The sequence below is a fragment of the Archocentrus centrarchus genome, chromosome 7 (assembly GCF_007364275.1).
Source record: "Archocentrus centrarchus isolate MPI-CPG fArcCen1 chromosome 7, fArcCen1, whole genome shotgun sequence".
Classification (NCBI taxonomy): Eukaryota; Metazoa; Chordata; class Actinopteri; order Cichliformes; family Cichlidae; genus Archocentrus; species Archocentrus centrarchus.
This window is the reverse complement of record NC_044352.1, coordinates 8,997,452-9,021,413: the sequence shown is the minus strand read 5'-3', so window position 1 is coordinate 9,021,413 and position 23,962 is coordinate 8,997,452. Positions and strand designations below refer to the sequence as shown.

At 39.4% G+C, this 23,962-nt stretch overlaps 3 protein-coding genes across 4 annotated transcripts; 2 read left to right on the top strand and 1 right to left on the bottom strand.

Moving 5' to 3' along the window:
• Positions 1-948: 948 nt before the first annotated feature.
• racgap1 (Rac GTPase activating protein 1) lies at positions 949-12,087 on the top strand. The gene is made up of 17 exons (XM_030733789.1): positions 949-1,147; positions 1,522-1,627; positions 1,720-1,922; positions 2,024-2,166; positions 2,451-2,520; positions 3,473-3,526; positions 3,632-3,709; positions 3,900-4,017; positions 4,961-5,103; positions 5,644-5,808; positions 5,914-6,009; positions 6,802-7,000; positions 7,335-7,440; positions 9,253-9,385; positions 10,466-10,598; positions 10,714-10,813; positions 11,060-12,087. The coding sequence occupies exons 2-17, from the start codon at positions 1,543-1,545 to the stop codon at positions 11,133-11,135; spliced, it is 1,902 nt and encodes a 633-aa protein (XP_030589649.1). The 5' UTR covers positions 949-1,147; positions 1,522-1,542; the 3' UTR covers positions 11,136-12,087.
• A 611-nt stretch (positions 12,088-12,698) lies between these two features.
• On the bottom strand, positions 12,699-16,101 carry LOC115783141 (uncharacterized). Its single transcript, XM_030733814.1, has 5 exons — positions 15,916-16,101; positions 14,327-14,432; positions 13,975-14,081; positions 13,578-13,750; positions 12,699-13,491 (listed from the first exon to the last, which is right to left on the bottom strand). Exons 1-5 carry the CDS (start codon positions 16,070-16,072, stop codon positions 13,213-13,215), a joined length of 822 nt encoding a protein of 273 aa, XP_030589674.1. The 5' UTR covers positions 16,073-16,101; the 3' UTR covers positions 12,699-13,212.
• bin2a (bridging integrator 2a) lies at positions 14,456-23,576 on the top strand. 2 transcript variants are annotated; one of them, XM_030733812.1, is made up of 13 exons: positions 14,456-14,645; positions 19,062-19,169; positions 19,277-19,357; positions 19,577-19,631; positions 19,718-19,812; positions 20,004-20,099; positions 20,265-20,372; positions 20,442-20,527; positions 20,620-20,695; positions 20,775-20,857; positions 21,205-21,793; positions 21,894-21,969; positions 22,072-23,576. In XM_030733812.1, the coding sequence occupies exons 2-12, from the start codon at positions 19,086-19,088 to the stop codon at positions 21,945-21,947; spliced, it is 1,407 nt and encodes a 468-aa protein (XP_030589672.1). In that variant the 5' UTR covers positions 14,456-14,645; positions 19,062-19,085; the 3' UTR covers positions 21,948-21,969; positions 22,072-23,576. The 2 variants fall into 2 exon arrangements, with proteins under 2 accessions (XP_030589672.1, XP_030589673.1); XM_030733813.1 differs by lacking the exon at positions 14,456-14,645 and adding an exon at positions 14,648-14,693.
• The last annotated feature ends 386 nt before the right edge of the window (positions 23,577-23,962 follow it).

The window sequence follows — 23,962 nt, the reverse complement described above, 5'->3', positions numbered from 1 at the left end:
AGCAGAGTGAACGCCTATATTAAATATGACCAGTGCCACAATCGGCAAGGACCTTCAGATGGACACATTCAGCACGTTATCATGACTTGAGCACCTTATACACAATTATATATGAATATGGCCACAGAAGAACAAAATAATGCTGTAAAATGATGATTTAAATTGTTTTAAGTAGATGTGTTTTGGGGGTGTGTCATATAAGTGAAAGCTACAGGGGAATTAAACTCTAAAAAACATACAATCTAGTGGGTGAGTTTGTTTCATAGTGTAAAGTTAGATGGCTGCAGATGGCAGGAAGCCCCTCAGCCTGGTTCTGCAGCAAGTTTCTTCCTGTTAAAAGGGAGCTTTTCCTTCCCACCCTCCAAAGTGCTTGCTCATAGAGGGTCGTCTGATTGTTGGGGTTTTCTCTACATTATTGTAGGATCATTACCTTACAGTATAAAGCGCCTTGATGCTACTGTTGTTGTGAATTGGCACTATATAAATAAACTTGAATTATGGTGGACACAAACTACAGGCCAATGACAGTAATTATATATTTAGATGTGTGTCGAATGGGCCACTGATGCAAGGCCATATTACTTGCCAGCATAGACAGTACATATATTCATAGTGTGTATGCTTGTGAGCCGCAGCATAACGACATGAACGGTTAAACTCTTCAGTCTCTCGGAAGTCGTTATTTTTTCACCTACGTGCTCCAAGGGGGAAAAAAAGCGGCACTCAAAGCCATGGCCGGAAGTCACACTTGTTATTTTCATTCCGTCTACTCTTGACTCTAAATTTGTTTACTTATTCGATTGCTTAATATATTATAATAATATTCAATCTATAAATAGTTTTACTTTTTTGACGCAAATCTACTCGCTTGCTTTTGTGGCGACAGGTTGTTACGGTGGTTTTATTTTGAAAATACACGCACGGAAGTCATCTCTCTTTATTGTCTTGACAGCCGAGTGGTGTTCTTCTCTCATTGGCTAGCGGCGAAATTTGAAATGCAACCCGCTCAGTATGGTCGTGGCTGTGGAAGGATGTGGGTAAAGGTTCAAAAAGCTAGCTAAAAAAAAAAGCTTAAAAAAAAAACGTAAAGAGAGCAGTGTACTAACTAAATTTCTTCGAAGGGCTTTACCGTACACCACTTCTCCAGGTATGTAGGTAACTGTTGCTTTCTGAAGTTTGCTAACGGAGGGTTAGCATTAGTCACCAGTTAAAAATGGACCTATCGTAATCGCCGTGTTGTTTATGTGCGGTTAATAGAGCTTTTCTTGTACATCATGCTATTTAGTGGCGTTAGAAGAAAAACAAAAGAAGCCAGCGTATTCAGCATAACGATAAATAATGAACACATATTTACGTGAGCCTACAGCAAGGGATCTGTTTTTAGATAATATTTATTTTCACAGTTATACACAGTACACTGCACAGCGAAATGTATTTTTGGCAGAAATGAAAGGCAACCAGCAAATGTGGATAACCCCTGTCATTCTGTGTGGTTGGATTCTATAATGTATTTCTTTTCAGCGTCTTAAATTGTAAGACACAATGGAGACTGTGGTGCTAAACCTCCAGAGCTTATATGAGAAGCTCAGGACGCAAGTTGACCTTCTCAATGAGAACATTGAACCCAGTGAGTACATTATGGCTGTAGTTTCTCTTGTCTTTACAGTCTCTCATTTGATACAGACACTATACCAATGCTCCCATTTTTTTCTCCCCCAGACTTTATTCAGATGGCACAAAACTTTGATGATTGCCGTCGCAAATGGCTAAAGAGTGAGCAGGAGCTGGGGGCATGCAAAGAGATGCTGAGAAATATAGAGACTGAGAGGGGAGCCTTGGAGGTCAAACTGAAACATGCCCGCAACCAAGTAGATGTGGAGATTCGGCGCAGACAAAAGGCTGAGGCTGACTGTGACTCACTGGTATGACGGATGACTGGATCTTTGTTGTTGATGTTGATTTAGTCTGCTGTGCTATTTCACTTGGCTCATATTTGTGTCTTGCTTGCATTTCTATGACACAGGACCGTCAAATTCAGTTGATCCGAGACCTGTTGACCAGTGAGGGATCCACTAATAGCATCCAGTTGAGTGCAGAACAGCGCTCAGCTCTGGCTTTCCTGAACACAAACTGTCAGGCAACAGCCAATCTCAATACCAGCCGAAGGTAAGCGACTCAAGATGTTTTATGTTAAATCATACAAGCTTTTTTTAAGGTACAGTTCTTATTCCTGATCACTGATGGTTTGACTTTAAGGTACTTTCTCTTACACATGGGTATATCTGACACTTAAAGTAAACATTTCAACCTTTTGTTGCATCACTCTAAACTGTTGACTGCATTACCACTTAGTTTTAAATCAGCTAATGAATCGGGTGGAGCACGTATGAGTAAATGATATGAAATTAACACCTGCTGACCTAATGCATATTTTCTGTTGCTCCTGACAGACTGATGACGATAGATGAATCAGGCTCCATCTTGTCAGATATCAGCTATGACAAAACGGATGACTCTCTTGTAAGTGTTTCCCTTTTTACATGTTAAAATGGCATACATGTATAAAAAAAAAAAAAAAAACTGCTTTAATTTTGAAATCTGGTTTTTGAACTTTATTTTTATCACTTTGTTTCAAACATACAGGGCAGAACAAAACAGGTCACCAGGGTAATAAAATAAAGCACACAAAGTCATTAGTTAACTACATGATAGCAGTTGCTTTTAACATTAGTCTCAGTGGTCTACCCAGGATAATCATCAAAAGAAAATCAATGGAAGTCCAAACTAGTCCATCAAGTCCTTCCAGATCCCAGATGAAGCCAAATGTTCACACATAAAAAAAATCCATTATGAACAGTACCCAATGTCCAAAGCTATAGTTACCACAGGAAATTTTTCTCTAATATGATAAGGTTATTATTCAGTCTTCTCTCTGTGTAAAACTACCATTCATATATAACTGCCATTTTAACCAGTACTTCTGAAATTTATAATTACAAAGCCTTAAGGAGAGGGTATGTTTTTCCATTCCATATATTTCTTTTACAGTATGATTTTAATTTGTGTTACTATCTCTGACCAATAAGACTATTGCTGGACAATTCCAAAATATGTGAGAGTGGTCAGTCGTTGTATTATTACATAGTCTCCAGCAGTGTCTGGATTCAGATGTGCTGTTTTATAGGGATTTTCTTTTTGGAGTTATGAAAAACCTAATAAAACTCTTCCATGAAAACTCCGCTGGCTACAGCTGGAGGTGCTGGCATTTATTTCACATATATTTAACCAATCCTCATTTGTTAGTGTTATATTTGCATCCTTCTCCAATTTGATTTGATGTATAAGGTGGAGTGTTTCCCAAGGGATTGTATTCATGAATACAGTCTAGATACCAGTTTCTTGTGGATATTCTGCCTGTAGGCATCAGTGAAAATATTAATGGAAATCTATTTGATATGCTTGATCTTGACAGGATTGGGACTCCTCCAATGTGAGAACAGTGCGACTCAAGAAACGAGAAAAAAGGGTGTGTTACCTATATGTGCACAGCTTCACTTTAAAAGTTGAGAAGTGATGGCATTGTTTTAGGTGTAATGGAAATGAAAGTGCTAATATTTTGTCTTGATTTTAGCGCTCCTCGAGAAATCATGTTGATGGTCCTCCAGTTGCTTCCAAAAGGTCCCGATCAACAGGAAAAACTTCAGAGATGGTAAGTTATTCATTTAGTTCTGTATATTGTTATCATTTACTTTACAAAATCTTAATTATGCATCTATTTTGTCAGCTTTGGCAACCAAAAGCTGATGGCTGATTGCAGCTAGGTCTTATGGCTCATTGTTGGGGCCTGGCATAGTTTGTCTGTATGTGGTTATTCTGACTGTTCTCATTTACTGTGACAGGGAAATGAGGCCATTGTGACGAAGACCACAGTGACTGTTCCTGCAAATGGAGGGTCTGTTGAGGCAGTTTCTACCATTGAGACTGTTCCTTACTGGACTCGCAGCAGGAGAAAGACTGGTAAGATGTCTGTTTTGAGGTAGTGTATATCTAGTGTGTGCAGCCCTCAAAAATAAAAACGTACGTGTCAAAAAAGGGCTTTAGAAGGTATTAAAATGAACATAATTGCCAAAACCTTGAAATTAAATATTAAATGTCCAATTTTGGGCTATAGGGAGAAACCTTGACAGCTATTAGCTGTTTTTATCTGCATCAGGAATTTTTTGGTGACCCCCAAAGAGGTTGAACTAGAGGAAAATGAAAATCCTCAGCTCTGTAATAACAGTATCATTATTAATTTTTTAAAAAAATTGTTATTTAGGATTTTAATAACTAAAGTGTTGTTTACATTTTCATAAATCCATAAATGTCAAAATAATTCAGTCTTCATCCATTCATTTTCTTCTGCTTATATTGCATTTATTGTACGCTGACCAGTCAGGCTTACATGTGCTTATATTTGAACAAAAACTAAAATGATTAATGATTTTTCTTCTTAGTCCATCCATCCATCAGTCAGTCAATCATCAGTTTATCAATTTTCTGCAGTTTATTATATCTGTCATTGGGAATTATTGTGGATTGTGTAGGGTAGAAAAATAATATGAACACTATAACAATGTATACCTCGATTTTCACAAATGCTACTTTTTTTTTTTTTTTTAAATATGTGGCTTAATTACTGTTGAATAATATTCTAGCGCATTCAAATGATCCTGTTAAGTTTCACCTAACTTTGTTCTTCAGTAAGTAAAATTATTATTCAGCTAACAAGATGACAACAAGGGGCTCTGGTGTGTTTCAGCAAAAGTAACAACACATAATTTAATGGCAAAACCTCGACGGATGTGTTGAATAAAATTCATTATGCAGTAGCAGTGATTCAGCGCGGCACGCTCTCAGAAGAGCTGAAGGTTTATGCCATGTTACAAGCAGGTATTTATTTTCTGCCTCTCCTGTTCAGCTGCTATGGAGTGGGACTCTGAATCTGTCAAGTCTGAGGACGTCTTCAAGCAGCCTGCCAACCCTGACGGAGAGATGAAAGCTGCGCCTAGTACTCCACAAAGCAATGGAGGCGTCCGCTTTCATGAGTTCGTCTCCAAAACTGTAAGAATTTCATTAATGCAAAAGAAGAGCACTGACTCAATGTGACTAGAAAAGGACATTTTCTTGGATCAAAGGAGGATTCTGTTTATCTCCAAATTATATATGGTTTCTTAACAGGTTTTGGCATTATATAATGACCTGTAAATTTTAAATTATTTATTTCTTTTATTAGCTTTATTTGGTGTGTCTGCAGTAGAGGTGGGCAACTAATTTTCCTAAGGGGCCATATGAGAAGCTGGGACTGTTGTGGAGGGCTGCACGAATAACCTTTATAAAGAGATAAAATTAATATTGAGCAGAATTGAGTTCAGCTTATTCGTGTGGCTGTCCATGACAGTCCCAGTTTCTGGTGTGGCCTCTTGGGAAAATGAAATGCAGACCCCTACTCTACAGAAACATTTTGGCACCAGTATTAACTGTCGCTTTCTTATTTGCGGCCGTGTTTATGCAGGCCATTAAACAAAGTGCCTCTGCTTGGCTTGGCTGCATATATATATATAGTATAGAACTTGACAGTCTCCTGTGGAATGTCTTTTATAGGTCATTAAGCCTGAATCCTGCGTGCCCTGTGGAAAGAGGATCAAATTTGGCAAGATTTCACTGAAGTGCCGAGACTGCAGGGTGGTCTCGCACCCCGAATGTCGTGAGCGCTGCCCTCTGCCATGCATCCCCAACCTCGGTGCCACACCAGTCAAAATTGGGGAGGTGTGTGATAACATTTTTACTCATTTTTCTCTTGATTTGCAGGTGCATCCACTGAAATCTAATCACAGTGGTGGCTGCTTACTCCACATCCCATTTGTTTTCCAGGGTGTCCTTGCAGACTACGTTCCAGACACATCACCCATGATCCCTCCCATTGTGGTCCACTGTATCAGTGAGATTGAGCAAAGGGGACTGCATGAAGTGAGTGTTATTTTGCTGCCCTAAAATTATGCAGAAATGTGAAGAACAGTAAAGCCTCAAGCCACAGTAGTTATTTTTAATGTCTTCCTCTTAAGCTGAGACAGAGCTGTAACTAAGATTTTACAATCTGTTACTGGGAGCTTCAATTTGTAATTGGGCTATGGAAGGCCTCCAGATCTCCTGATTGCTATTTGACTTTGCTGCCATTTCTTCTTTTTAGTTTTTTTTTCTCTTGTCTTACTTGCTTTTTTTTTTGCTCATAAATATCATTGCCATCATGTGACAAGTGTTGGCTTTTCCCACTCAAATTAAATGTGTCTCTTCTGTTTTTACTAGATGTGCTGTATCTTAACACGATTATCTATTATGGACTTGTCAGACTCTTTCATTTGCACAAATTTTGCAAGAATGAATGTGGGAATGGAGCTAGAGTCTGACTGACAACAGCTGATACAAATTAAGCTGTTTTGTTATTTTTCTAACGAAAATGCCACATTATTCTGCCTGCAGCTACTCGGATGTGATGATTTGGTGTGCTATTGTTTCATCATCAATGAGTATTTAGTTGGGCCTTGATAGTGATAGAGGAAGACAGAAAGTAAGGCATCCTGAGCTAACAAAGGTCCCTGGGGATATTGGGTTTATAGTATATACTAGAAGTTTATACTAGAAAGCTCCAAAGGTGCCCTTTCATATCAAACAATAGATTACAGATAATAGTTACAATTCAAATAAATTTGCCTAGAAACACTATCACTATAATGCAGATAATTTTTTTCCCTCCTCCCTCAGGCTGGGCTGTACCGTCTTTCTGGTGCTGATCGCACTATAAAGGAGCTGAAGGAGAAGTTTCTCCGTAGCAAAACTGTTCCCGTGCTCAGTAAGGTGGATGATATCCATGCTGTCACTGGCCTCCTCAAGGACTTTTTGAGGAACCTCAAGGAGCCTCTTCTCACCTTCCGCCTCAACCGTCCCTTCATGGAGGCAGCCGGTAAGTGTCTGTGTTAGTAGCCCAGTGTTTTGGCACAAAGTAATGTCTGCTTAAAATAACTGCAAAATTTAATCTTAACCAATTTATCCAACACATGATTAAATGCAGGCTTCATAAGTGCTTTTGCTTTATATTTGTAATTTGTTCTGATGAGTGATGGACACTTCTGGTGGGAATTTGCCTGGAAGAAAAACAAAAGATCGATCTTTATGTCTGTTAGCTTTTTTTTTTTAGTATTTGTTTTCCACTGCAGTAAGAAAATGTAACTAATAAATCCCCACAACACCCTATTTCTTGGTCTGTACTGAAAAATGTGTTTTCTTTGTCCTCCCAGAGATTTCAGATGATGACAACAGCATAGCTCTGATGTACCAAACCATTGGTGACCTGCCACAGCCCAACAGAGACACACTGGCTTTCTTAATCCTTCACCTTCAGAGGTTAGCATCTACTCTCCTCTAACTATACAACTCGTATACAGTCCTGTGAAAAACTAAGTATCCCCTTGCAGCTTCCAGGAATTAAGTGGGTAACAAGCAACAACAAGGTGTTGCTAATCAGATACACTTGATTAACCGATTGTTAGCAAGTGTGACTACCTCTATCAAAGCAGACATTTTGGTAGTTTGTTGATCTGGAGCATTCAGGTGTCTGGCAACACAAGGCCACAATCTTCCAAGGAGTGGACATTCCTGCAAATTCACCCTAAGGTCAGACCGTGCAATGCTGAAAGAAACTTCAAAACCCCCAAGAGCTACATCTTTTACTCTACAGGCCTCAGTTAGCATGTTAAATGTTAAAGTTCATGACAGCACAGTTACCCTACAGTGGCCTCCGGTGCTTTTTACAAAATTCGTCATTCCATATTTAGTGGTGATTTAAACAATTTTCCGTTGTGGATACAAATCAAGTTACATCCTGGCAACGTACATTGAACATGATGTGTGAAAAAGACGCAAATGGAGAACGCAACATCGCATTCACATAATATATATGAAAATCAAAAGAACTGGGATTTATAATAGATCTTCTTAAAAAATATATAGATGTTAATAACTGCAGTATGTGTGATAATGTTCATGCAAAGATTTGTTCAGATTGGGCCATCCATCCATCCAGCCATTCATACATACATAATATTAAAGATGATATGAAAAGAGCCTCTTTTCTCTAAAAAAGGACGTGGCAGGATGGCTTAGATTTGTAAAGTTGCATCTTAGAAATCACATGATTTCTGGAACAATGCGCTTTGAATAGACGAGACCAAAGTGGGGATGTTTGGATAATACAGAGCACCACATTTGGTGAAAACCAAAACACAGCATATCAGCACAAACAGCTGTCAAGCATGCTGGTGGGAGGGTGATAATTTGGGCTTGTTTTGCGCACCTTGGTGTCATTGAGCAGAGCATAAACTCCTCTGTATGTGAGAGTATTCTAGACTCAGATGAGAGGCCATCTGTCCGGCAGCTAAAGCTCGGCCCAAACTGTTACATGCAATAGGAAAATGATCTCAAGCACAGCCACTAATCTACAACAGAATGGCTGAAAAAGAAGAGAATCAGGCTACTGCAATGACCCAGTCACCTTAACATGATTGAAATGCTGTGTATGTATGTAATGTAACCCAGCCACCTGGCCAGGTCATGTTTGTAAATGAGAACTGGTTCTCAAATATTTTACCTGGTAAAATAAAGGTTTTTTTTTTTTTTTTTTTTTTAAAAATGCCTTAAGCCGATTTTGGCAAAATTGTGCAGAACTCCATAAACAGAGTAACTTTGGATTTGTTGCCTTTTTTTTTTTTTTCTGTTTAACTTAAAGGGGACCTATTATGCTTTTCTTTATTTACTATTTATTATTTTCATTTAAAAACAATGGAGGCTTCTAATTTTTAAACATGGCCAAAGTTTTAAATAATAAGCTCAGCATATTTACTATTAATCCCTGTGAGCCCAAAGCTCTGTTTTAGAGTTCTCTGAACAAAACCAGAAGAAAGTTGGCTTAAAGGAAGAGGAGGTAAAATGGCTTGTTTCAGACAATGGGGAACTGAGGAGCTGCTCCAAGGCCCTGCATATGATAAATCATTATTTTAAACAGTGAATTAAGCAAAGCAACTTTCTGCAGACACAGAATAACATTTTGGAGCTGGACGAAGGCATAATAGGTCCTCTTTACAATATCAACCTCAGACTCTGGGACTTTGGTTTCATATACATCAGCCATTCAATACTGAATCTAATGAATTCTTTCAGAGTTGCTGACAGTTTGGACACTAAGATGGACATTGGTAACCTGGCCCGAGTTTTTGGCCCAACTATTGTTGGTCATGCAGTTCCCAATCCAGACCCAATGACAATCCTACAGGATACCAAACGACAGCCTAAGGTAGGCCTGAAATATATAGTCAAAATATCTCTTTAGTCTTTATACTTTTATGCCTTTAGTGTATGTTATTGTGTTTTAGGTTTACTCGTTTAAATGAAACGGTTGCAGCTGTAACAATAGTAATTTCCCTTTGGGATCAATAAAGTATTCTGAAACATTAGCCACATCTCTTGTATACCTCTCCTAGAAAACTGTGCTGCAATCACTTGTTGAGCAGCTACTTCAATAAGAAACAGTAAAGAAGAGGGACTGGTGCAGCTGAACAAACTCAGCAATTAGACCTTTTCCTTTGCCTTAAACAAATGTGATGTGATAATGTGGAGAACAGTACAAGCAGCTGTTTATTTTAAAGCTGTGCAGCCACTCACCTGCAGCTCTTCATCAAAAAGCTTTCTGGGTCTGCTGCTTCTTTTTCCATTGCTGTTGCATTATTTATAATGGATCCACTGGCTAAAAGTGACCATAATAATCATGTCTGTGACAAACATGGCTCATTTTAATGTGTGTTTGCTGCAGGCATCAACAAAACATGTAATTACCCACGGGTAGACAGACTTAACAATAAAAGTTCCCTTCCACATTTTGCTGGTTGAATACTTTAAATGTGAAAGTTTATGAAAGCCAATAGCAATGAAAGCTATTGTATAGAGATGTACCTCCATAAAGTAAAGATTGCAAATGTTGAATGGCTATTGTTGGAAAAGAATGCATAAATAAGATGGGTTAGAAATCTCAAGTCCATTACACTAGTATGTGCAACTTCTAATATTATTCAAATTCTGATGCATTTTTGCACTTTATCAGAATGACAGTGTCTGGCAGCAGATTTATATAAATTGTGTCAAATGGCTTATTCTAAGACACTGAACTCCCACAACAGCTGGAGGCCACCAAAAATCTCTTTACAGTGTAATATTGCACAGAAGAAAAGCATAGCGCCATACATTATTTTTTCTTTAGTAATTTTTCTCTGTCTTGCTTGAGGCAAGCCTAACCAGCGTAGCACGAAGTGGATGAGGCAATACTCTGAAATAATCCTGATCTTTTTCCATTTTTTTTTACTAATCCCTTTCTGTTCAGGTTGTGACACGTCTTTTGGAGCTGCCGGTGGATTACTGGGCCCAGTTTGTGATGGCAGAAAACGAGAATCCAAACTTGGACCACTTGATCATTGAAAACGCGAACTGCTATGCCACCCCTGAGAGAGCTGCAGGTTCGTTTAAACTTTCTTTGCTGTTGCCGTTTGAGTGTGGGGGCGCAATCGTTCAACAGCCTGACATTTCATAGGAGGCCGAGATTGTAAATGTTAACTGTTTGTGATGTTTCAGTGAGCATACTGGGACCTCTGACCACTCCGGAGCACCAGCTCAATAAAACCCCCTCCTCAAGCTCTCTGTCTCAGCGCATGAAGTCCTCTCTGACACCCAGGTAATCACATGACCACAATCCTCCCAGTCCTGCTGCTGTTCTAAGCAATGATCTCATGATTAATTGAGAAGATAGAGCTGTGAAGTGTTTTCTCTGCTAATTTACATAAATGCTGACTTCATCTGACTTTCATATAACTTAATCTACTGTGCAATATCTCATTATCCTTCATTGACTCTATTTTATTGACCATGACTCCTAATTAATAATTCCATTATGTTTTATTATGTACGCTGTTTGTTGCAGATTTGGGTCAAAGAGCAAATCAGCAGTGGGATTTTCTCGCCAAGGGAAGTTCTTTTCTTCTCCACTCCTCAAATAATAACAAAGCAGCTGCATTTAATACTTTATTATTACTGCAATAGCAACCAGTACATTTATGCATAAGCTTTGATTATATCTACAAACACCTCCATTGCAGTCTTCCTCTACATAGAAATCATATTTCTCAATGGTAGTTGTTTGTTTTTTTTGTAATTTGTAAAAGGATAATTTTTTTTTTAACCAAATAGGTTTTTGTATCTGTGCACACTTGTGTGTCTTTAGGATTGTTGCTTTTACTAAATGTCTGACGTGGCATTCTCATTTCAGATGATAACACACGAGAATATACTGTGTATTCATTCTTCTAGAAAAGTGTGCTCATAGATGAAAATATGTACTGTATTTGCACAATTTTATTGTGACCTGCTTCTAAATATAATCATTTAAGTTTTTCAGCTCATGTGTCACTCAGAAGTGGAAAAACTTGTTTGGCATTTCATTCTAGGTTGTAATTGATTGTGTGACTGCATGATCTTTTAATTTTGATGTTTGTTATTTCATTTGTTTTTATTTTAATTGGATTGTCTCTACTACCCAGTGATTTGTGATGTGAATATAATTTAGAAGTGTACATACCCTTTCCTTTAATAGCAAACAGTAGTAATAAGACTTCAATGAAGACCTTTCTCATTAAAAAGATCTACTTGGTCATCATCTGCAAGCTTCACTGGCTGTGGATTGTTTTAGTAAATGTCATTGATCTCTTGAGAAGGGCAACAAAAGCTCTAACAGGAGTTGTGGTCACTGGTTTGTGCTGCAGGCTGTAGCCTCTGCTGTGCCAGACCCTTTAAGTGTTTATTGCTCTGTGTGATATTTGTACTGTGGGAGGCTGCTTATAAGCAATCCTGTGCAGAAGGCAATTACAGTGTGCTATTAGGACCTCGTTCAGTTACTGGGGCATTATTTGATTAACGATTAGCACACATTTAGAACACAAATACTCTAAAATTCATGTAACTTATAAAATACATTTACAAAAAAAATGTCTACTGTCCATTCTGTGAATGATTTGTGCAGCTTCTTAACATTTTGGGTTTTAATCAGCACCGGAAGGGTGGGGGAAAAGTCCCATTTAGTCTATTTCAACATCATTATGTGGGCTGATGTTGAAAGGAATGCTCAGGATATCCATGTGCTGGTGGTATTCACATCATTAACATGACTGGGTGCACCAAGAACCAATAATTTGAATTTAACTGTTGAACAATAATCTTTCTGATGTGAAGTCGTAAGAGAAACATTTGGAGAAACATCAGGAAAATTTTTAACTCCCTGGTAGTGTTACAATATGGACGTTTCCAGCAGCTGTGGTGCAGGTGTTAGAGCGGGTCGGCTACCAATCAGAAGGTCAATAGATCAATCCCAGGCTCCACTGGTCGATATGAGGAAGTATCCATAAGCAAGATGCTGAACTTCGAGTTGCCCTGAATGCATCCATCAGAGTGTGTGTGTGAGTGACAGAATTAATGAGACTTGAGTGCTCAAATTGAGTAGCAAGGTGCTAAATAAGTACCAGTCCATTTACCATGTTTACATCGTACGAATGCTATAAATAGGGTGCTGCTAAAGAGAGCTTGATGTACAGGTCACAGACTTATGTCCCTCCACAGAAGACAAATGGGGTTTGGGTTTAAGCCCACCTCAGGTCACTCCCTGTGTCTCCCACTCACTATGCTGTCAAATATAGGCTTAAAAGTGATAAACGAGCATCTATTTTGTTCACACTGAGTGAGTGAGTGGTTGTGTTTCCAGTTTGAGGTCCATTAACATTTGAATGTCAAAGTTTATTACCAGCATTCAGAAGTCTCGAAACATGGGGGCAGTGGGTTGAAAATAGAGGTGACTTTATACTCTTGACAGCTATTTGGGTACTTGGCACTTATTTAGATATTGATCATGGCCCATAGAAAATATTTAACATTGAAATCTTTTATGTAAACACTGTATATAAAAAAAAATGCAGACACCAAAAGTAAATTACAAAATTACTCATTTGCAATGACTTGAATGCACATAGCTTCTTTGTGAGAGGTCACTGCTGTTCAATGCTTCAACATTACAACATAAAAATGACATCAAGATTTAGGCCATGGCCACAGAAGGGGGGTGTTCCTTATGTAGCTCTGGAAGGCTGAATCAGATCCCCACTTCTTCATGGCCTGCTTTTCTAAGATGGGGATACCGCTGACATAACGTAGCAGGAACCAGACGAACAGAGGGGAGACCACACTGAGATGCTGTGGACCGTGCATCACTGAGGAAGCTGAGAGCCAGAGACCTGACCACTGCAGGATTTCTCCAAAGTAGTTAGGATGTCTACTGTAAGCCCAGAGTCCACTCTGGATGAACTTTCCCTAGAGGTGAAAAAGTAAGTTGGACATTACAGTTATAACACTTGCTGAATGAGACAGTAATACTGTTTAGGGTTGTCCTAACTTACAGCATTATCTGGGTCACGCTTGAAAATCCATTTCTGCTGGTCAGCAATAGCCTCTGTAGCGAAGCCAAGGCCCCAAACAGTCCAGCCAATGTAGTCCCTCGCTCCCAGAGGCACATTTCGCTTCTCACTGTTCAGCATGAGGGTGGGCAGAAGGGTCATAAATACCCACACGGCTGAAGGAAATGGAGGAAAAAAATGTATCATTTTCAACTAGCACTGCCTTAATCCTTCCATGAAATAAATGTGACTGTAACCAACAGCTCCTGCCTAGAATAAATACATATAAAGAGCCAGAAACTAGACAGTGATTTATCTGGGCAAACTTTCCCTTCACTTGGGTGCTGTTGGTCAAGGACTCTGGTAACAAGAGGCAGGTGTTCGCATTACTTCCAAGTACCTTGAACAGTCCAATAGACAAAGAATGTCCCTGGGCTGTCTCTAACTTTGTTGAACCTGCGATCATGACCGTCCTTCAAGATCCGCATGAAGAGGAATGTCCCTAGCCTGCAGAAAAAAAACACGGTTAACGTCTGTTCACATTAACCAAGATGTTATTCATTAACTTGAGTTACCTGACTTTAAAGTTTCACATGCATTACTTCCTCTGACCTCACCAATGACCTTCCATGACTGAAATTACACAAAACTCTCCCCACCAAAAATATAAACTCCTCATTCCTCTATTTAGTTTTCTAATGTACAGAGGTCAAGAGGCGTTTGGCACTTGGCATCAATACTGAGTGTCTTACCTGAGTCCCCATGCTGTCACCAACCCTGTCTGCACCTTCTGCCGGGTACTACTGGCCCCTCCCCAGATACGACTTAAGTGTGCGAGTAGTATAAATGTGCCAGAGCCTGCAAAAAGAGAGAGACAGACTTGTAGACTGAGGGTGGCTGAGACGTGGGAACGGCTGGTGGCTGTACTTGCTGCAGACTAAGGTGTGTCTGATAAATCTTTTACTCAGGATACTGCAAACAATTGGTTCCAAAGTTCAAGGACACAAATATACAGGAGAGAAGAGCGGAGCGGGAAAACCAGAAGAAGACGATTAAAAGAGAAGCGTCAAGGTGATTAATTTGAGATTTTTTTTTTAATTTAGTCAGTGGTGTCAACAGGTAAGCTATGTCATTTTACATATGACAAATGATTGAGAACAGACTTCAGGCACTGTATCCTGGCATACTATATTAATTTGTAAACTTCCTCATTGGTTGTGAACTTACTGCTTCTATTAGGAGATGTCACTGGCAGGTTCAAAACTAATGATTCTTTTAATTAATCAGTAAATCTGCCAGTTAGGTTTTCAATTAAGGAATTTATAATATGGGGTATATAAGATGCTGTCTTCACCTGTGCAAAAGCCCAAAGATGTTCAGTTTGCTATCAAATAAGATGAAAATGCTAAAATCGAGTAATTATAGGCTGAAATATGGTGTAAAAGATGGTTAGTTATTGAAATAGGTGCAGTGAAATTTGCTGTAAACTGGCTTGCTGACTCAGTGCACTAACAAAATAAAAAATGAACCAGAACATGCATTATTTCTTCCGGCTCTCTTCTAGGGGGTGTCTTTTGGTCCTGTCTCCCTCCCCTCCCCTCCAGCCGGTCGTGGCAGATGGCTGCCCCTCTCTGAGCCTGATTCTGCCAGACGTTTCTTCCTGTTAAAAGGGAGTTTTTCCTTCTCACTGTTGCCAAGTGCTTAGCCATATGGGGGTTGTTTGATTAATAGGAGTTTTCTCTCTATAGGTGTAGGATCTTTACCTTACAATATAAAGCGCCTTGAGGTGACTGACGTTGTGATTTGGTGCTATATAAATACAATTTAACTCAATTGGAATGATTAAAAGTGACATTATTGTCCTACTACTATTTTAAATTTTTAAACTTTTTTAAACCACCATTACTGAAACAAAGGTCCATCATTTGTGAGCACCCCATGAAATCATAGTACTAATTGTGTCAATTTTTTTTTTAACTGGCGCCCTTAAAAAGCCCCTTTTTAGATTAAAATGAGGGAGTCCTAGGATAGCTGTGCACGCCCCTGCTGACAGGCACTGGGAGTTAAGCTGAAGGAGGAGCTCCTCCCTGGGCTGTTTCACAACAACGCTGGTCTAGATAATGCAGGTTTTGTAATGATGACAATTCAGCATGTTTTCTGCAGTGCAAAACGCGCTTTTTCCAAAGTAAATTAGTAAATCTACATGGATCTTTAAATATATTTCGCTTTTCAGTCGAGTAGAGTTTGAGCACTTTTTAGTTGTAGCTCGCTGAATGACAAGCAAAGCTGCAAACCAGTCAGTATAAGGTCCTCCTGTTCAGGAAACAGGTTTTCACATTACCTGCCAAGTCATAAAACTTCTCGGTTCTGAAAGCTGCAGCCAGAGCCCAGCCGGCCCATTGGATGGCCAGGTCGGTGACGGCACATTTGGCCAGAGTGCTTCCCATAATCATGTCGCGCACCTCGGCGAGTAGCAGGGGAATCTGAGAATCTGTCATCAGGCCACTCCTCCAGAACCCACTGTAATAAAAACACTCTGGATAGGTTAAAGTTCACCGATACCGCGCTGCTGGAAATGGGTTGCCGCGGGGAACGCTGGGTATTGTAGTTCCAAGAGGATCAGCGTGTTACAAGGCAGAGACGGAGTTGTTTCTGGACTTTTTCAAGGAACCAAGAACCTGATAAAGGCGGTCCACAGGGAATCGCAAATTGATCATAAATAAATACTGTGTACAAAACTGGTGTATGTGTGCCTTGCACAATAAGAATCTCTGCACAAGAATTTAACCATTGTTTTATATTCAATAACTGTGTTACAGCAAAAAAAATACTCCTTGCTTAGATAAAAGTCATAATTTATACATATATGTTACAGCTGGCGATGATTTTCATTACTTGGTGTAGCACAGCTCCTGTCTGCTCACACACAGACTCAGCTTTACATTTGCCCACTATTATTTATTTGCATAAACAGTAGACACCTCAGCACCATACTTATTCCACTGGAGCACTGTGGCACCGCCCAGCAGTGCTGTGTGCACCTAGGGTTAGCTTCCTCAGCTGGTTTCAGCTACACCAGCTACTGTATGTGCTTCCATCCCATGTAGGTGGCAGCGTGCTACTGCAAAAGTAGGAGAGATTAGTCGATTAGGTGTGCCACACAGCTTCTCCCTGACAATGAACCTTGACCCTCCCACTCCAACTATCACCCCACACCTGAGCCAAAACCACACCCTGCTGCCACACTTATATACAGTAGCTTTATCTAAACTTAGCATAAAAATTTTAAAAATATATGTTTGGTTGATTATTTCTTTGTTGTAACAGTGCTTCTTGGCAATTAATCTTGTACCATGGAAATCATTTCCATTTCCCATTAATTGGTGCCACATTTGGTTGAGCAGCAGAGTTGAGGATGTGGATTGGGCTCGTGAAAAACTTACCAAATCTTCTCCTATGTCAAACAGCTTATTCTGCTATTGACTCTTGTTTGGTTTCATTTATTGGATTGGATGATTGAAGTCTGAATAAACAAGACATTGGGAATTTAACATTTTATTGACTTAACAAACAGGGGCCTCAGTAGGCGTGGAAGCGCCATACACAGCCACAGCAGCCTGGCACCTCCTCCTCATGCTGGTCACCGGCTTGGCCACACACTGCTGTGGGATGGCATCCCATTCTTCAACCAGCATTTGCTGCAAGTCAGCCAGTGTAGTTGTGTTGGTCACTCTGGCATGAACAGCATGCCCAAACTGATCCCACAAGTGTTCAGAAGGGTTGAGGTCAGGACTGCAGGCAGACCGTCCCATCCTCTCCACTCCCAGATTCTGCAGGTAGTCTCTGATAAACCTGCTCTGTGGGGGCAAGTGTTGTCATCTTGGAGGAGAGCGTTCGGTCTCAGACTGTGGAGATACGGGATTGCCACTGGACGCAGAATCTCATCTTGATATCTCGTTACACTGAGACTGCCTCCAATGATGACAAGCCTGATTGTCAGCACCTGGGATACCAGAAGCTCAAAATAGTTTATATGTGGGCCCACCACCACGCCAAAGCCCCTGCAATTTAGTTTTAGATCGATTAACAAATTTATTAGGTCACCAACCAATGTAAGGTTTATGCCACAGCTGCACTAAATTAACAGTATTGGTAATTACCAAAGTCATTTTTTTCTGTTTCTGTAATGGTTTGTCTACCAGTATGGAAAGTGGCTCTATTCATGTTCTCATTAAATGGTGCTGTGAGGTGTTTTAGACACAGTAGTAACTCAGGTCTGCCAGAAGGTAGGCACACAAATTTGCCCTCACAGAATCATCTAAGATCTAAGAATACTTCCTAAACAAACGTTCCCAAAGTCAAGAGTGCTGCGGCTCATTTAAAAAACCAGAAAATCCCATGGGATTTCCCCCCCACACTCCCAGTTGTCTGATACTGTACCACCGGCCTGTGAAATTTTCCCGGCTAGGAGCCTGTCTTCACTCTCATCAAAATAAAAGAGAAAGTGATGTACTTCCTTGAAAATTTGATTAAAAAAACACAAACAATACAGACTGCTGGCTATAAATTGCTAGAACTACCTAGCCATATGTGAAGTACTAATGCCAATATGTGACCCAGTTGCCACTGGGACACAAATTTCAGTACGAGAGCAATAAATTTAGGTCAGAGTAATGAGTAATATCACAAACTAACAAACTCCTATTACCAGTTTTAATTAACTTTTTATATAAATAAATACATTTATATAAATACGTAACTATACATACTTGTGAGTAATTTCAAACTGAATTTCTGTTATTACTGCACCCCCTGTGCAGTACCTTTGGGAACCACTGCTCTAGTCCAGTGGTTACGGTGGGGGTGGGACAACAGGGTAGAGTGGCAGTCATATTTGACAGTGTGCCGCTGCCACCCTGTGCCCTCCCTTTAGAGACAACTTTGCCTCCCACATTTTCAGGAATTGTTCCACATTTTGAACGACTCTAGTTTTCAACTCTGCAGGATGAAGCAGGGAGGCTGCCATCAACGGTTAAGTGCAGGTTAGGTTAATAGTACTTTAACCATTTTCATGATTTGAAAAAATAAATAAATAAAAGAGAATGCATAGTGCAAGTACCATACCCCCAATTGTCCCACACAAACATAGTCTTTGCTCCACATTTAGTGTGTTGGGATCTGGTCACTAATGCAAATGTCATCAGTGTGTAAATAGCATTTTACATATACTGCTAATTTACATTTGTAGCCTACATATACTACTAGGCAATATAATCTGTAACTATGTCTCATTCTGTTAGTCATACTTTTAATGTGGTTTTACCCATTTTATATTGAAATTAATACTGTGATTTAACAACAAAGTGTTTAACACCACGGCTCTCTCAGGTAAAAAGAATTTGGTCCTGACATTCTGCAGAAGTACACCTAGTGATTGTGATGTTGCAGGGCAGTGTTGTAACACATTTTTTCTCTGTTCTCTCTTAGGAATAAACACAGACAAGACAAAATATGGCAGACAAGTCAAGTCCGAAAGGCAATTCTGGTGACTTTGCTAAAAAAGTCCAAAGACAGCTGAGCAGAGGCAAAGAAAAGGTTCATAGTCTGCAAATTCTTGTTTCCCCTATGGCAAGAAAGGGAAATTTATTGCCATTTAATTGCTGTTTCTTTGAGATTTAGCTTTTTCTGTGCTCTATGTGCAGGTACTGCAAAGGCTGGGAAAGTCAGCAGAGACTAGAGATGATCAATTTGAACATTACCTCCAACTTTTTAATGACCAGCAGGTAATCTTCCCCCAGTGTTGTGTTTATTTTGTCTGCTGAAACAAAATGTAATTTTAAAAAAATGACTCTGTGCTGAAAATTTCCCACTGCTGTCTTAATAATTTTACAGTATATGCAAACACTGGGTTGATTCATTGACTATAAGAAGTGAATAAAACATCATAAAAGTTAATAACGGTAAGAGGGATAATCGTGTGTATACTTCTTGTCTGTTTGCAGACTGATGGGACCCGAATATACAAGGACTTGAGGAACTACATTAATGCAGTTAGAGGTGAAAATGATCTTTCCTTGAGGACGCAGTACAATTGTGCATTGTGCCCTCTGCAGGTCTCAAATAGTCGATTCTGCTTCTTACAGACATGCGTGAAGCTTCGAGACGCCTTTCCCAGTCCCTGTTTGATGTTTATGAATCTGACTGGGCTGGAGAGGAAGATTTAGGAGCCATTGTAGAGGTCAGTGGTACAACCCCCCCCCCCCCCCCCCCCCCCCCCCCCAAAAAAAAAACAACCTAATGCAGCATATTTTAATTTCACAAGTGCAAAAACAGCAAAATGCATGCATCGCCAGGGGAACAAAACCCCCTCATTTTTTCCCCCTTGTTATGCATAATTAATGCAATATTTATACTGCACTTGTGATGAAGGGGGAGGACCTCCTGTGGAATGACTACGAGGTGAAGCTATTAGACCAGTCCATACGCACCATGGAGTCCTATGTGGGCCAATTCCCTGATGTCAGGGTAAGGCCAACAATTGTGTAAGCAAACATAAGTTAATATGCAGACAAACAAAAGGCCTGAGAGCAAACACACAAAACTAAGTCAAAACAACCATGTACTGTAGTTCACACACATATACACAGACAATATGCATGACTCTCTTTTCCTCCTTTGCAAAACTTGTAGGACAAAATTGCCAAGAGGGGAAGAAAGCTGGTTGACTACGACTCTTCCCTTCGCTACCTAGAGGCACTGCAGACTGCAAAGAAGAGGGATGATATCAAGATAAACAAAGTAATTAAACATCAATATCTCCTTTTTTGAAATATATACATTCAAATTAACAGTTTTTCCATTCTACAGGCAAAAGAAGAGATGAATACTGCCAAAACTATCTATGAGGGGATCAATAATGAGCTGAAAGAGGAGCTCCCTGTTCTCTTTGACAGGTCTGATATAATTCATATTCATACTAACTTTTAATTTGCATGAATTTTTAAAAAATTTTTACACATTATTTGTCAATGTTTGTGTCCTTTAGTCGTATTGGATGCTATGTAGCCGTCTTCTCGGCTATGGCAAATTTACGAGACATCTTCTATAGGGAAATGAGTACGGTATGTGTGCCCTATCATACATGTGACTCAATATTCATAGTTCTGCTACAGTTTTTTGACCATTTGTCTTCTGTTTTAGCTCAATAATGATCTACAAAATGTGATAAAAGAGCTGCAGGCTCAGCATCCAGACAAAGCATTTGCTGTGAAGGATCTGTTGCGGTGAGTCTTCTTTATTTGTTTGTTCTTTTTTTTAACTATAAAGCTTCAAGACAATTTCCAGTTGAAAGGAATTTTTAATTTTTATTACAGTTTCATAAAAATGTTTAAATTACCCTCCATAGTCACATCTGAGCCTTCTCCAAGTGTATTCATACCAGCAGCGTTTTCTTTTAGTTATTATTTTTGCAGCTTCAGAAAGCATTTAATTGTGCTTTATGGGTAAATGCACTGTTGTTACAAAGTATGTGAATTTTTCCACCATATTCTTGCAGTACCCCCCAATACTGAGCATAGTTCTTATCTCGTGATTTTATCTGTCTATCCATCCATCCATATTTTTTTTCCAGGTATGGCTCACTAAAGAGACGAAGTCTGATCTCTCCGAAGGCTTGGAAAACCAGCTTTTCTGAGGTTCACAGGAGCTTCACTCCTAGAACAGGGCAGCGGTTTAGTTTCAGATCCCCAGAAAAACCTCGCCACAGCACTCTGTCCAGAGAAGGCAGCGTGATCAGAGGCTCTTTAGCTGAGTCCAGGGAACTGGATACAGGGTCATACCGCAGTGAGGTCCACAGCCCTTCTGCACAGGACGATGCTGGAGAGGGTGCATCAGGAAGTCAGCTGAAGTCGGGAGACAACAGCAATCAAGCTGAAGATGAAAAGGGCTTGAAAGAAGAAGAGTCCAAGCCTCCTGCAGAATCTGAAAATAAAGGAGATGGTAAAAAAGATCTACCAAGTGCAAGCAGCTCTGAACTAAATAACTCCTGTGAATCGGACAGCCTGGAGCTCCAGCTGTCTGCAGCAGACAATGGCCCCCTGCACATCGAAGAGGCGGACGACAGCCCAGTAACCCTTCACTCTCCAAAACTCAATGGACTGGAGAATGGTGACACTTCTGGCTTGAACTCAGAGGCAAAGGACCCGAGCACTCCCCACAAGGTTTGTCACGCGTTTAGCACACAGCTGACATGTGGTGAAGCTGTCCTTTTTATGCATATTGTGTTATACCTCTCCTTTTTTGTGTGTGTGTCCTGTGTAGGATGTCCCTGCTGAGAAGGAGGTATCCTCAAACTCAAAAAACACAGTGGTTTAAAGTTTTCATAATGAAACAAAAGGTTTGTGTGTTTTTTCATTTCCTGCTACTGCCATATTATTCTTCTTTCTTTGTCTGTAGTTTCTGTGTTTGACTTACTTTTTCATTAACCTTTAAATATCAGGACAGAACAGCACAGACGAGACTGAATTCAACAGCTGCAGGAGAAGGAGGGAAAAGTGAGACAGTCACAACTGACACATCCACCTGTGGTGCCATGGCTGATGAACAGTTGCTGTTAGTTTTCTTATTTATCTTTTACTGAAATCAACTTTGCATACACTATTTGGTGTCTTTGGGTAAAGCTTTATTTTCATAAACCCACCGGCTGCATTATATTTTAGCAAATACATTTTAAATTGAGGGATTTATACATCAAATGTTAGCAGAGATAGATGCTCTACATAGGTTTACACTGTTGAAAACATAGTGATCACAGAATGGTGACTGTACACAGACGCAATATGTTGCTGTGTCAAAAAGAACAGAAAGACACTCCACTCTGTTATCACTGACCAGGAGAGGTTTTTCATCTTTTTGAGTCTTTTAGTCTGTTTTATTTCTTTTTATTCATTTTTGTTTATCACATATATTATGTCTGCAATGTGAGGACAAACTCTGTAATTCTGAAAAATAAACACAGCTCAGATCATGTTCATATAAAAGCTGAATTTCTAGCTTCTTGATTTTTTGGTTATTTAATGTATAAAAAATACAATTATTGTCACAATTTTGTCTCTCTGCCAGTGGAGGTTTAAGATGATGGGAGGAAATGGTGAGTGCTCACTTAGCCTGGATTTCAGAGCTCATCTGATGTGGACAACATCGCTTGCATGAATGCGTTGACTTTGTTATGAGAAATGATCTGGGAATAGCATGATTGATTAGTCTGTACTGTAGACATTTCATTATGTTTAAGTTTATATTTATTTCTTTTATCAAAAGAAAACAACATGAAATGAGAGCTTCCTGAAATTTGTTGTGGTCATCTGACCCCACTGTGTGTCTCACTTCTTGACTCACTTCTTTTATTTTCAGTCAAATCAGGACCCAGAAACAGCTTCTAACTTACTGACTGGATTTCATTAGTGACCATTATATGTGCAAAATGAGTGCTTACATGTAAGAATGCTTATCAAGTGCAACCACATCTACAGAGGATTTTAATCTGGCTACTTCAGCTTAAGACCGTGTAGCCAATGAAATGTGTGAGCCAACTCCCTCATGGGAACTGTGTAATAATCTGTCACTACTCAGTCCCCTGTATTTATGCATGTGTATAATTAATTTGTTTTTAGGCGAGACACCTATACTTATGTAAGACAGAATCCCAGATACACCAGCACCTTCTTTGTTACAGGTGAAATTATGTCCAGGATTAGAAACACAATCATTTTTAGAATACATGCTCTGATAAAAATATTTTCTTTACACCACTTAATCCAGTGCACCCAAAATCTGAAACACTACCCCTCCAAAAACCAAACCAAACCAAACCAAACCAAACCAAACCATGTGAGTATTTACTGGGTTTCATATTCTTGATATTAAAGTGTCTTTAAGGTGTCAGACTATTGCATATACTGTACTATACAAAGACCATACACTGTCTATGGTCTATGTTCTAACAGCCTGTAAAAATAAATAAAAGATTAATCAGATGACTGACCCATGAGGAATTAATGTGTATTCTTTATGTAAATAAGCAGTCAGCAGCCAAGAAAATTATGAAACATAAACAATGCTAAATAACCCAAATGTGTTTAAAAAGGTAACACTCTATAATACCAGTGTAATACTTGGTAAATTGATTGGTTATTCACTAGAACACTGTCAGCACATTTATTACAAAGTCGACACTGATAATTTTAAACCTTTGTAAATGAGGAATAAAATACTATAATGTATCTAAAGCATTAAATGGATGGCTGGTTGTTTAGCTGAAACTGACGGTCATAAATCTTGTTTATAAAGAGTGTGAAAGTAGGCTGGGAGGAGATGGCGCATATTAAACA

Excerpts from the sequence above, each read along its gene's own strand:
- racgap1 (XM_030733789.1), top strand. The coding sequence starts at position 1,543 with ATGGAGACTGTGGTGCTAAACCTCCAGAGCTTATATGAGAAGCTCAGG. Across the intron at positions 1,923-2,023 it reads AGGCTGACTGTGACTCACTG|GACCGTCAAATTCAGTTGAT; the intron begins GTATGACGGATG and ends TCTATGACACAG. Across the intron at positions 10,599-10,713 it reads CACCCCTGAGAGAGCTGCAG|TGAGCATACTGGGACCTCTG; the intron begins GTTCGTTTAAAC and ends GTGATGTTTCAG.
- LOC115783141 (XM_030733814.1), bottom strand. The coding sequence starts at position 16,072 with ATGACAGATTCTCAGATTCCCCTGCTACTCGCCGAGGTGCGCGACATG. Across the intron at positions 13,751-13,974 it reads TGTCTATTGGACTGTTCAAG|CCGTGTGGGTATTTATGACC; the intron begins GTACTTGGAAGT and ends CATTTCCTTCAG. Across the intron at positions 13,492-13,577 it reads AGCGTGACCCAGATAATGCT|GGAAAGTTCATCCAGAGTGG; the intron begins GTAAGTTAGGAC and ends TTTCACCTCTAG.
- bin2a (XM_030733812.1), top strand. The coding sequence starts at position 19,086 with ATGGCAGACAAGTCAAGTCCGAAAGGCAATTCTGGTGACTTTGCTAAA. Across the intron at positions 19,358-19,576 it reads AACTTTTTAATGACCAGCAG|ACTGATGGGACCCGAATATA; the intron begins GTAATCTTCCCC and ends GTCTGTTTGCAG. Across the intron at positions 19,632-19,717 it reads CTACATTAATGCAGTTAGAG|ACATGCGTGAAGCTTCGAGA; the intron begins GTGAAAATGATC and ends TGCTTCTTACAG.